The sequence below is a fragment of the Bubalus kerabau genome, chromosome 13 (assembly GCF_029407905.1).
Source record: "Bubalus kerabau isolate K-KA32 ecotype Philippines breed swamp buffalo chromosome 13, PCC_UOA_SB_1v2, whole genome shotgun sequence".
Lineage (NCBI taxonomy): Eukaryota > Metazoa > Chordata > Mammalia > Artiodactyla > Bovidae > Bubalus > Bubalus kerabau.
The window spans coordinates 66,113,537-66,126,071 of NC_073636.1; the positions used below are offsets into that span (position 1 = coordinate 66,113,537).

General features: G+C 54.1%; 1 protein-coding gene across 6 annotated transcripts in view; it reads left to right on the forward strand.

Moving 5' to 3' along the window:
* Positions 1–4,938: 4,938 nt before the first annotated feature.
* DLGAP4 (DLG associated protein 4) overlaps positions 4,939–12,535 on the forward strand; it is a 90,359-nt gene continuing 82,762 nt past the window's right edge. For 3 of the 6 annotated variants that reach the window (XM_055544942.1, XM_055544941.1, XM_055544943.1), the window contains exons 1-3: positions 4,939–5,952; positions 9,502–9,743; positions 12,203–12,317. In XM_055544942.1, the coding sequence (XP_055400917.1) occupies positions 4,954–5,952; positions 9,502–9,743; positions 12,203–12,317 (1,356 nt within the window). In that variant the 5' untranslated portion in view covers positions 4,939–4,953. Of the gene's footprint in view, positions 5,953–9,501; positions 9,744–9,861; positions 10,098–10,139; positions 10,204–12,202; positions 12,318–12,535 lie in introns of those variants that run through there. The other 3 variants (XM_055544945.1, XM_055544944.1, XM_055544946.1) reach the window with 3 other exon arrangements.

A 12,535-nucleotide genomic window follows, 5' to 3' on the forward strand; every position in this document is an offset into this window, starting at 1 on the left:
AATTCAAAGATGTAGATAGGAAACAGTAAGGAATCTGGGCTGCTTAAAGGGAGGGACTGTGAAAAGGGAGATGGGAAATGTTGGAAAAGAGGTTTAGGGTTAGATCATGAAGGGCCTTTTTAATTTTTTCCCCTTTGGCCACATCATGTGGCATGTGGATCGTAGTCCCCCCAACCAGGGATTGAACCCATGCTCCCTGCAATGGAAGTACAGCGTCTTAACCACTGGACTGCCAGGGAAGTCCAGTAAGGGTCTTTCTTGATTGCTACACCAAGGAGTTTGGACTGAGGAGGGAAGAGAACCCAGAGAAAGTTCTAGATTAGGGAAATGGCTCAATCAGGTGAGTTTTGCTTCAGGAAGGGCCATGCTGGGCTCTGTTCTTGGCCTTGTCCCTCATTAGCTCTCCCATGGTCACTGGCCAGCTTTGGCTCCAGGGTGAGCTGGGATAGAGCAGGGAGGTGCCACTCTGTGCAGATGGGGGTAGTAGCTGCAAACACAGAGGCGCCACAGAGCAGGGAGGGCTCTTGGGGAGGCAGCAGCTCTGCTGGTTCCTCCATGTTTCCAGGAGGGCAATGAGGCTTATATTAATGAGAGGTAATTATGGGCACCCGGATGGGCCTAAGTATAGCTCGGAGACAAAGGCAGCCAGCTGCTTCCCCTGCAAGGCCGAGGCCTGCCTATTTTAAGACTTCCCCAAGGTGAGGCTCCTGCCACCCCTGGGTGCTGGGTGACTGAGAGTTGGCACCCAGTGTTCCAAGAATCCTGGCCAAGAGAGCTCAGGTGGATCCATGTGGCCAGACCACCCTCAGCAAACCATCTGTCTAATGCCTAGAGGTGGAAACTGAGAGGGACCCATCCAAGGTCACAGAAAGTACAGAGCAGGGCCAGGACTGGAATCTGGGTGCAGTTGCCTGCATTTTCCACTAAGCTATGCAGCCTCCTACGCTGGATGCCTTGGCCTACCCCTAAGAAGCACAGTGAGGTGAGGACCAGAACACTACTGATATTTATCAAGGGCCTAGAGGCTTTCTATCTGACATCATAATTAATCCTCATCATAGTCTTGAAAAATGAAGATCCTCATACCCATGTTATAGAAGAGGAGACTGAGGCTTAGGAGGAATGATTAGATCACCAAATGACCCGCAGTAAGAAGCGAAAGAAGTAGAACCCAGTTACACTCTGGCTTTGGGTCAGATTCCCCAGGAAGTAGACTCGGAAGCCTTCCTGGGAAGTCTCTTGGGAACATCTGTGACAGCTGAGAGGCACAGGATGGGCCAGTGTGAAGAGTTAGGTGGAGATGCAGTTACAACAAAAGCCTCGGCTAATCCCAGGGGAAGCTCTGGAGCTGGGATGGCCCATTTGTTCTGAATGGGGCAGGAAGGCCAGATCTTGGTTCTGTACACCCATCAGTGACTAGACACAGGCTGCCCCTGGGAGGAAGCATGACCTTCACTGAGGCATCGCCCTTTGGCGGAGAGCAAGTCCTAACAGGTACCCGGCCATGAACTGTCAACAGCCAGTGTCCTTGGCCGCTGGAGATGGCTGTGCCTCAGTTCTGAAGTGGGACTGAGGCTGGAGAAGCTGGTAGAAACTAGAGCATGCTGGGCCTTCTAGCCCTCCACTCTTCACTGAGGAATCTCCTTACCCTCTACTCCTTAGCTGGCGATCTAGCCCCAGCACAGTCCTCTTCCTTTGCAGACCCTCTAGTGCAGGAGGACCAGTGGAGTTGTGAGTAAAGAGCCTTGGGTTCCAGGCTGGAGTGACCTTGACATGAGGCCTTATGCTGTCCCTTTCCCAGGCTGACACGCTTTGTCTCACAGTTGCTTTAGCTCCAGCATGCCATGTGGCTGGAGCCTAGGGTTAGCACTCTGCATAGACTAGCTCTCCTCAATGGCCTTGAACACCCAGCCAAGAGCCATGGGGATGGGACTTCCCTGGTGGTCCAGTGGTTAAGAATCCACCTTGCAATACAGGGGATGTGGTTTTGATCCCTGGTCGGGGAACTAAGATTCCACATGCCGTGGGGCTACTGAGCCCCAACTAGAAGGTCCGTGTGCCACAGTGTAAGATCCCCTGTAATACAGTGAAGATCCTGTGCACTGCAACTAAAACCTGACACAGCCAAGTCAATAAATAAATAAATTTAACAACAACAACAAAAATCTTTTTTAAAAAAATAAAAGAGCTTCGGGAACCACTGAAGTGGAAGGACACTACTGCTTTGGCATTTTAGAAGTATCATTCCAGTTGCAGTTTGCAGCCTGGATTGCAGGGGTCTTAGAGTGAATGTAGAGAGACCAGGGAGGAGGCTGGTATGATTTTCCAGGTGAGCGGTGGAAGTGACATAGACAGAGGATACAGAGAGGGGATGGCATCCAAAAATATAACTGAGGTGGAGTCCCTGGGACTATCACAGTTGGGGTTCCTCAGAAGCATGACCAAAATAAGGATTCAGGTGCAAGTACTTTATTGGGGAATAGGCGGCACAGTGTGGGAGCAGGGAGGTAAGGCAGGGAAGGGAGGTGGCCAATGAAGGGAGCGTTATCAAGCAAGTGACCGCCCAACTGGAGCTCACTGAGGACTGTAGAGCCCACTCCTCTGTAGTCCCAGCCAAGGGGGAAAGAGCCAGGGTATTTATACACCAACCACACAGTCGTAGCTGAGAGCTGCAGCCAGAAGGTGCGGTGGGGAGGGGGTTGTTAATTCTCCCGCAGTTCCTGCCAGCCACATGTGAGCAGAGCGCACTCCAGCTGCTAGAGAAAGCCCCCGCTCCCTCCAGCAGGGATGCAGGTGCTGACAGTTGGAAGTCAGCCTGTTGGGCATCACAGTGAGATACGGGTGGGGTATCCACAGCCACTGCCGTAGTGACCAATCGGACATGAGTTCAGTAACAGGCTCTTATTGAAAAACACAGAAACTCAACTCAGACTTAAGCAAAAAGGCTCTTAACGCTCATATCTAAGATGTCAGGCAAGATCTTGACAAAGAACTGCAGGTTGACACTCAGAGAGCAGCCTGAGGATGCCTCTTTCCCAAGAGTTCAGCCATAATCCCAGGGCTGACTCTCACTGGCTAACAAGGATCCTGTTTCTATCTCAGAGCCAATCAGTACTCGGGGATGCAGGGCTCTGATTGGCTAGGCCTGGGTCACGTGTCTACCCCTGCGGCTCTGGAATAAGGCTGATTCCACCTAGACCACAGGAAGGGAGTCTGAATCATTTTTTAGGCACAGTGGGAACTGTCATTAGGGGAAAGATGAGACAAGTCGGGAGAGAAGTGCTCGGGGCTGAGAGGACGAGTGTAGTGTGCACTTCTGGGGCAGGACTGCAGCTGTCTTCTGCTCCTGGTGACCAGCCCACTCCACCTCTGGTATTTGGAGGGAGTCAGACCCCTGCTGAGCCAGCGAGCAAGCGGACTGTGTTTGCAAACTCTTCTGCATTTTCAGTATCATCGGCCTTACTTGAGTGGGCACCAAGGACAGATTCCTACTCACACAGTTCTCCAGCTGGAGAGCTGAGGAGGCTGGCCCCTGAGCCCAAGGACACTGCAGCCCTGAGGAGCCCTTGCTCCTGGCCAAGAGGGATCCGGGGGTGGTTTTGTGCCCAGAGGGAGCTGCTGCTGGCTGGAGTGGAGGAGGATACTTGATTGTCTGGGACACTGATGGGGTGGCTGAAGTCTGAGTTACTTACTTCACTTTGGCTAGAATTGCTTCTCCCAGCCTCAGTTTCCCCATCTGTAAAATGGAGACAATGGTCCTCCACCTCATGTGGCTGCTGTAATGAAGATAAAGACGCAAATCAGCAGAGTTCCTCTCCAGGCTGGGGATAAAGGCTCTGACAAGTCACCTGGTAGAAGCAGAGATGCTTCCGGAAGTGCTGTTCAGTCACAGGGACCATCATTAAAATGCTCTGGACTTCAGAAGTGGGGTCCCTCAGGCTTCTAGAGGCAAGGAGAGGTTCTGGCAAAGAATGGGGAGAATTCCACCTGGTAGACTCTGCGCAAGTCTCAGGCTGAGGAAGGCTTGAGGCACCGTTGGTCATGAAAATAGCCAGGTCCAAGGATGGCAGGCCTGCTTCCAGGGCCAGCACAGATCTTCCCATGGTGGTCTACACCGCCAGTGGGACCAGCCCTAGGGATGAGGGGTGGCTGTTTGAGGGGCATATGGAGTGAGCTTGCATGTATGGGGCTCCTTGTGGTGAGGAACAGTCATGCGGCCATGGAATCTGGAGGAGACCCTGGTGGCTCAGTGCTAAAGAATGCCTGCAATGCAGGAGACCTGGGTTCGATCCCTGGGTAGGGAAGATCCCATGGAGAAGGGAGTGGCTACCCACTCCAGTATTCTTGCCTGGAGAATTCCATGAACAGAGGAGCCTGATGGGCTACAGTCCATGGGGTCACAAAGAGTCGGACACGAATGAGTGACTAACACACACAAGAAGTCTGAGTTTGAACCTGGGTTTCCAGTTTATTGTGAAAATATATTCATCAAGGTAGGAAAGTAGAACATATTTTAACAGTTTGCTAGCCTGAGCTGTCACTTTTATTTACATATATGGTGAGTGGGTCTCCATTTTACTCTTTTTTTTTTTAATGCTATCATTTGTATTTGGAATAAAAAAAATGATATGAATGAACTTTAAAAAATTCCTTGTGTTTCTGTATAAATTTTAGAATAAGCTTGTCAATGAAGAATATATATAAATTTTTTTTTTGGCTGTGCTGGGTTTTCATTGTCCATTTTACTCTTGATCTCAACGCACAATGCTAAGGGCAGGCCAGGAGTCTTCAGAAATCTTCCCAACCTTGAGATCTGTGGGGGGTCTGGGCTAGCCTTCTCCTCCAAATCCAGCTGATGCCTATCTGTCTTCTCTCCCCAGGTCAGCTGCTGCCCGGGAGAGGCAACCCGGGCGCCCCGCTAGGGCGACGGCCCCTGCCCTGAGGGCCGGGATCATGAAAGGCCTCGGTGACAGCCGCCCCCGCCACCTCTCCGACAGCCTGGACCCACCACACGAGCCCCTGTTTGCCGGCCCTGACCGCAACCCCTACCTGCTTTCGCCCACAGAGGCCTTTGCCCGCGAGGCCCGCTTCCCTGGGCAGAATGCCCTGCCAGGGGACGGGCTCTTCCCACTCAACAACCAGCTGCCACCTCCGAGCAGCACCTTCCCCCGAATCCACTACAACTCCCACTTCGAGGTGCCAGAGGAGAGTCCCTTCCCCAGCCATGCCCAGGCCACCAAGATCAACCGGCTGCCTGCCAACCTGCTGGACCAGTTTGAGAAGCAGCTGCCCATCCATCGCGATGGCTTTAGCACGCTCCAGTTCCCCCGCGGGGAGGCCAAGGCCCGGGGCGAGAGTCCTGGCCGCATCCGCCACCTGGTCCATTCTGTCCAGCGGCTCTTCTTCACCAAGGCGCCCTCCCTGGAGGGCACGGCAGGCAAGGTCGGTGGCAATGGCGGCAAGAAAGGCATCCTGGAGGACGGCAAGGGCCGGAGGGCCAAGAGCAAGGAGCGGGCCAAGGCTGGGGAGCCCAAGCGGCGCAGCCGCTCCAACATCTCCGGCTGGTGGAGCTCCGATGACAACTTGGATGGTGAAGGTGGTGCCTTCCGCAGCAGCGGCCCGGCCTCGGGACTGATGACGCTCGGCCGCCAGGCAGAGCGCAGCCAGCCCCGCTATTTCATGCACGCCTACAACACCATCAGCGGGCACATGCTCAAAGCCGCCAAGAACACCACCACCGAGCTGACCGCCCCGCCACCCCCGCCCGCACCCCCTGCCACCTGCCCCAGCCTTGGGGTGGGCACCGACACCAACTATGTCAAGCGGGGTTCCTGGTCCACTCTGACCCTCAGTCACGCCCACGAGGTCTGCCAGAAGACCTCGGCCACCTTGGATAAGAGCCTGCTAAAGTCCAAATCCTGCCACCAGGGTCTCGCCTACCATTACCTGCAGGTGGGTCCCTGCCAAGGTCAGGGGTGGGGTGAAGAGTTGTGGGAAAGGCACCAATTTGAGACCCAGCTGTACCACAGGTTGACTTGGAAAGTTGTTTCACTCAGGCCTCTGTTTACTCACCTAGGAAGTGGGTGGCTGGTGGTATCTTGCTAATAAGAAGATTCTTTCCATTGGTCATGTGCTCAAGAGCCATTGATTAAGACCCTTCTGAGACCAGCCCTGAGTAGGGACTAAAACATATTCCCTGCCCCCCCTTAAAAAAAAAAAAAAGATTTATTTATTTTTATTTTTGGCTGTGCTGGGTTCCTACTCTAGTTTCGGCGAGCAGGGGCTACTCTTCATTGTGGTGCATGGGCTTCTCATTGCGATGGTTTCCCTTGTTGCAGATCATGGGCTCTAGGCACACGGGCTTCAGTAGTTGTGGCATACAGGCTTTAGTTGCTCCATGGCATGTGGGATCTTTCTGCACCAGGGATGAAACCTTCGTCCCCTGCGTTGGCAGGTGGACTCCTAACCAGGAAACCACCAGGGAAGCCCATATATCCCTGCTCTTGAGAAGAAAAATCTGAAAGCTGTGTAATCTATCCCCTCCTAGAACCAATTGCATGGCATTCTGGTGCCAACCTCCTACCTGGTACTGCCACCAGACTGGGTGCTCCTTGAGGACAGGGACCATATCTGGTGCCATTCTGTGTCCCCAAGACCCAAGACAGAGTCTGTCATAGAGGAAGTGGTCAAGAAACATGAGAGGAGAGAGGGGTAGATGAGCAGATAAGCACTTAAGTGAAGAGATCAAAAAATAAATAAGACCTATTCCCGATTACGGAGAAGGCAATGGCACCCCACTCCAGTACTTTTGCCTAGAAAATCCCATGGACGGAGGAGCCTGGTAGGCTGCAGTCCACGGGGTCGCTAGAGTCGGACACAACTAAGCGACTTCACTTTCACTTTTCACTTTCATGCATTGGAGAAGGAAATGGCAACCCACTCCAGTGTTCTTGCCTGGATAATCCCAGGGACGGGGAAGCCTGGTGGGCTGCCATCTATGGGGTTGCACAGAGTCGGACACGAATGAAGTGACTTAGCAGTAGCAGCAGTATTCCCGATTATCAGGATGCTAGGAGGAAAAAAGGGGCTTCCCAGGTGGCTCAGCGGTAAAGAATTCGCCTGCCAGCGCAGGAAATGCAGGAGATGTGGGTTTGATCTCTGGGTCAGGAGGACCCCTTGGAGGAGGAAATAGCAACCCATGGACAGAGGAGCCTGATGGGCTACAGTCCATAGGGTCACAAGAGTCAGACATGACTGAGCCACTGAGCATGCACACTGGAGAAAAACACACACGAACAGACAGTCCTGTCAGTGACAGCAGAATGTGATGAAGATGAGCAGGGAGCTGCAGGAGCCCAGAGGCCCTAAGTCCTTTTGGAGGACTAGCTTTTTTCTTTCAGACACTAGAGTTTATTGAGGCACTTATTATGCACCAAGGTCCCACTGCTGGAAAGTGGCAGAAGGCTCAGAAACATCTCTGCTGCCACACATGCACTGGCCTCTCAAGGGCAGGATGAGTGGCTGTGACCTGGGTAGCTCCCAGCGCCAGAGCCCAAGCTGTGGGTGAAAATGACAGGAAGTAGATTTCTGTTCACTAGATGGGAGGGGCTGCTTCAGTAGGTAGCGCGTGCCTCATCCCAGAGGGCAGGTCAGCACAGGCCTGGCCAGCCCTTGGGACCACATTAGATGCATTTTGAACCAGATGAACATCAAAGTCTGACAGATCCCTGCATTCTTGTCATTCTATATAAAATTCCAAAAACAGACTATGGAGGGGAAAGATTCTTTTTGTTTTTCCAAAGGAGGGAAATGAAATCTAGGCAGTATTTTATATATTTAAGGCTTTTGTGGCTCTCAATGTACCTTCCTTAGTTTAGAAATATAGGAGAGGGTGGTGTGCAACCTAGCTCCCTCTCAGATAATGTGGTTTAGTCTGATCATGTGAAAATGCTTCAGAAACACCATGAAAAAGTGACCCTGCGGGCGCTGGGGTAGTGCCAACTGTTTGCTCCACAGGAAGTAGGTGGGTAAGAGCTGGGGAAGCAACAGGTGTTGAGCAGGGGGTATATAAAGCCACCTCCCAAGGGATGGGTGAGGAAGAGAGGATGGACTAGCCAATGGTTTGGGGTGGAATGTACAGAACAGTCAGCCGGGGAGAAGGAGTTAATGAGAAGTCTGCAGGGGGGACCTGGGCTGGGAATCCCAGGCAGGGACCTTCCCTCAGCCAGGAATCAGCCACCAGCAATGCAGGGACCAAGAAGAATGTGGACTCTGCAGGCATGGTGATTTGGGGAGTGTGTGCATTTGTGGGTGTGGGCAAGAATCGGTGTGCTGTGTGCACTGAGAAACGTATGCCTGGGTGTCCACAGTGACGTATAGACCCAGTGAGAGTGTGCGCTCTGCATATGTTGAGGCAGGGACGCGGTGAGGTGGGGACAAGTTGAGGTGGGTCCGAGGCACACTGGTGGCTAGTGTGCACGTGAGAAGGCATGTAAGCTCTGTGTTCACATCATGCACTCACTGAGGGAGGGGCACACCTCGAAGTGGCTGGGGTGTGTCCTTGGGGAGACGGGAGTGGGGGTTATGCCTGCTCTCTGAGATGAGTGTATACGGCACGGTGTGTTCACCCTGTGCTGGGCTGAGGTACGGCCATACTCCATCACATGGTGACCATCCACTGTCGTGGATACATCGGTGGGTATCAGGTGAACAAGGGCGTAGACTGTGTGCTTCCTGGAGCGGCTGGTGGATCCTGGCCTCAGAAGGCAGGAGAGGTCCCCTCAGTTGGTTTGCCATTGTAATCACTGGGGTCAGGGCTCCCCTCACAGCTGCAACCTCTCTTGCCCTATCACAGCTCCCTTCCACTGATGGGGTCCCTGGGGTTCAGATGGGAACACTGAGCCCTTTTTCCAGCTCACCACATGGCTGCCCAACCCCGGAAAGCCCCTCTGCTCTTGGTACCTCAATTCACCCATCTATGGGGTGAGGAATGTTGGTTGACCCCAGAGACCTCACCCCTATCCTTCAGGTGAGGTCCTCTGGCTGGGGCCCTCTGACTTGTCCTCCCCCACCATCCTAAGGTCTGGGGACCTCTTTCAGGCCTGCGGCTCTCATCTGTGCAGTGAGATCATGAGCCATCCACTGAGTTGGTGGGGGAAGTGACAGGAAGGTAACGGTGCTTACACCGTAGCTGGGGTGGAAGCCATTGTGAACATTCTGTCTGGGCGGTTTTGCTGGGGCACCCAGCCTGGGATCCATGGAGAAATCTAAGGTCAGGGAAGGTCACATAGTGAAACTTCCCAGGATATCCTTCGACGGTAAGGCCGAATTCTCCAAGATGGGAGAGCGAGGGAGCTTTGCGGTCTTAGGGATGGGGGTTCTATCCCGCAGCTCTTTCCCCAGGTGATGAGTCCCATCCTGGGTGGCCGGTGGAGCTCTGGGGGTGTGCGCTGCCCACCCGCAACCCCCGAGCCACCTTCGCTGAAAGCGGTCTATCCCCAGGTGCCCGGCGGCGGCGGCGAGTGGACCACCTCGCTGTTGTCTCCGCGCGAGGCGGACGCCACGGCCGAGGGCCCCATCCCGTGCCGGCGAATGCGCAGCGGCAGCTACATCAAAGCCATGGGCGACGAGGACAGTGACGAGTCCGGCAGCAGCCCCAAGCCCTCCCCCAAGACGGCGGCGCGGCGCCAGAGCTACCTGAGGGCCACTCAGCAGTCGCTGGGAGAGCAGAGCAATCCCCGCAGGTGAGCGCACAGCCCGGGCCTCTGGAGTCGAGCCCACAGGCCAGCCCCGCCCCCGGGAGCCCCGCACCAGAAGCCCTGGCCACTCGGAGCTCGGCTCCCTAAAAGGACCACGCCCTTGAAGTGAGCCACGCCCCCAGGCTGTCCCCGCCTCCACTGGGCCCCGCCCACTTGCGAGCTAGCCTCTGGGAAAGCCTCTTTACCTGCTTGCAACCCCCGCTCCAAGCCTCGCCTTCCAGGTGAGCCCCTCACAGGTATGCCCAACCCCTGAGAACCTCGCCTTCCTCCTCTTCGGCCGCCGGCTGCCGGGAAAGCGCAGCCCCGCAGATGAATCCTGCCCTCCAGCTTCAGACTCAGGTACCCTAGGAGAACCCTCCTTCAGTTTAGCCCCCCTCCTGAGATCCTCCTCCTTAGGTTGGCCACTTCTCTTTGATGAATTGACTCCGGACAGCCCCGCCATTTGGTGAGCTACCCCACTACCCCCCTACCCCCCAGTTAAGTCCTGGCCACAGGTGAGCCTTATGCTCTGATAAAGCGTAAGGGGAGTCTCTCTAGAGAGACTGGCCCAGGTAAACCCTGCCCAGAGGAGCCACACCCCCAAGGTGGTTTCCACTCCCACAGCCCCAGGAACTTCTCCAGGGGACACTCTTCTGGCTAGAAGAGCCCTGCCCTTTGGAGGATTAGGGGGAATCCAGAAGTCAAAGGGAGTGATACGCAGCCTTCCCCTGTCCATTACCTCGCCTGGAATTCCCAGAATGGGGCCCAAACCTATTGTTTTAAGGCTTGGAAGAGTTAGTGAAAGTGTGAAAAATGAAATGCACTCACACAGAAAGCAACAATTAACATGTTAGAGAAGTGAGCTTTCACATGCAGAAGTCACAGTGGGGATTAGAACAGAAAAGAATGAGTAGAACACAGGTGAAAGTTGTAGGCGATTCAGAACCCACTGAGGAAGAGACAAAAGTCAGAAGCAGACAAAAGACTTGGAAGAGTTAAAGGAAACAAGGTTAGTCCTAGTTCTTCAGTTCCTGGGGGCAACAGCCAAGGCTTCACTGAGAAGGTAGGCTGGGAGGACTGCAGCCATGGGAAGAGAGCAGAGCAGGTGACAGGAGCAGGGAGTCTCCTTGGCGAGGACAGAAGGCAGGGAATGGCCTCCAGGTGGGAATTCAGGACACCATGGGCTGTTTCTAGGTCTCACCCTCTCTGAGCCTTTTTCCCTAGCTTTAAGGAAAGGGGGCTGAGCTGGATGATCTCTAAGATCCCTTCTAGTCCTGACCTCCTACAATTCTTGAATGATCTGTGGGCATGGAGGTGGGAGAGGTGGGCAGGACCAGGGTACAGGCCTTGAATGAGAGCAAATTGATAATAGTAGTACAGGCATACTTCAAACCACGGTAATACAGAGAATATCCCAATAAAGTGAGTCACATGAATTTTTTTGTTTCCCAGTGCATGTTAAAAGCTATGTTTACATTCTAGTCTATTTGGTGTGCCATAGCATTATGTCTTTTAAAAGGTACATACCTTAATTTTAAAATGCTTTATTGCTGAAAAATGCTAAGCATCACCTGACAACTCAGGGTTGCCACAAACCTTCAATTTGTAAAAAAAAAAAAAAAATTCTGCAGAGCACAGTAAGGGGAACTGCAATAAAAGGAGTATGCTGGTAGTAACAGTAATGGGGGCATCTGTTAGCACTTGCTGCTCTCTGGGCTCTCTGCCTGCCCCAGTGCCCTTTAACCTGCATCTCTGAAACCGCCCCACAGCCCCAGCAGACAGGCACGGTGACACCCCCACTTAGAGGTGAGGAAACTGAGACTTACGGGGTGACAGCTTACCCAAGATCACCCCGGGAGGAGCCTGGGTTCCAGTCTAAGTTGGTCTGTATCAAGGACTGAGCTGTTGGCAGCTTGGACCTTACTTTGAGAGCAGTGGTGCAGAGGAGGCCCGTGGTCAGGTAGTTGTGAGAAAGACTGAAGCACCAAGACTGGGGGGGGGGAAAGTGGTGAGTCTTCAGGAGCCTGGAGGAGGCTACCTGGACGTTGTGTCAAAACTGATGACCTTTGGGCAGCCTTGGCTGGAGGTCAAGGCTTGTGGGCCTTGACAGTCTCCTCTGTCCAGCCTCTGGAATTGCCCCAGGCCTGCAGAGGAAGGCGCTGTAGAATTGAGCTGGTGTGGAGTGCCTCTGGTTTGAAACAGTCAAAAGCGAGCTTGTGCTGCCACCTCGTGACCGCAGCGGACATGACCGGTGAAGGCCGCCTGCACCCACGAGACTCACAAGGCCTCCAAAAGCTAGGAGCTCTCCCCTTGCTCACCACCCCTCATACTACCCAGGCTGGCAATGACTTCCATTTTCCCCTCTACCACTGGATAACCTTGGCTAGTTTTCCCGCCTCTGGGCCTCAGTTTCCCAGGCTGAACAAAGAGGAGACTGAGCCCCATCTGCTCCCCATCCTCCCCAGGAGTCTAGACCGCCTGGATTCCGTAGACATGCTGCTGCCCTCCAAGTGTCCGAGCTGGGAGGAGGAATACAACCCCGTCAGTGACAGCCTCAACGACTCCAGCTGCATCAGCCAGGTGAGGGCGGTGGGCAGCCAGAAGGCCGGTGGGCTGGAGAGAGCCCCGACTCCCACCCAGGAGAAGGACCAACATCCAGGTCCAGCCTCCGCTGAGTGGTCCCTGCATGTCTGCCCTGTGCTTCTGTTTAGTCTTTGTTCCCGAAGCTGTCTGTGCATGCCTCTTCCCCACTGACCGTCCAGTGCCTGGAGAGCAACCCCAGGGCCCGACACTGATGG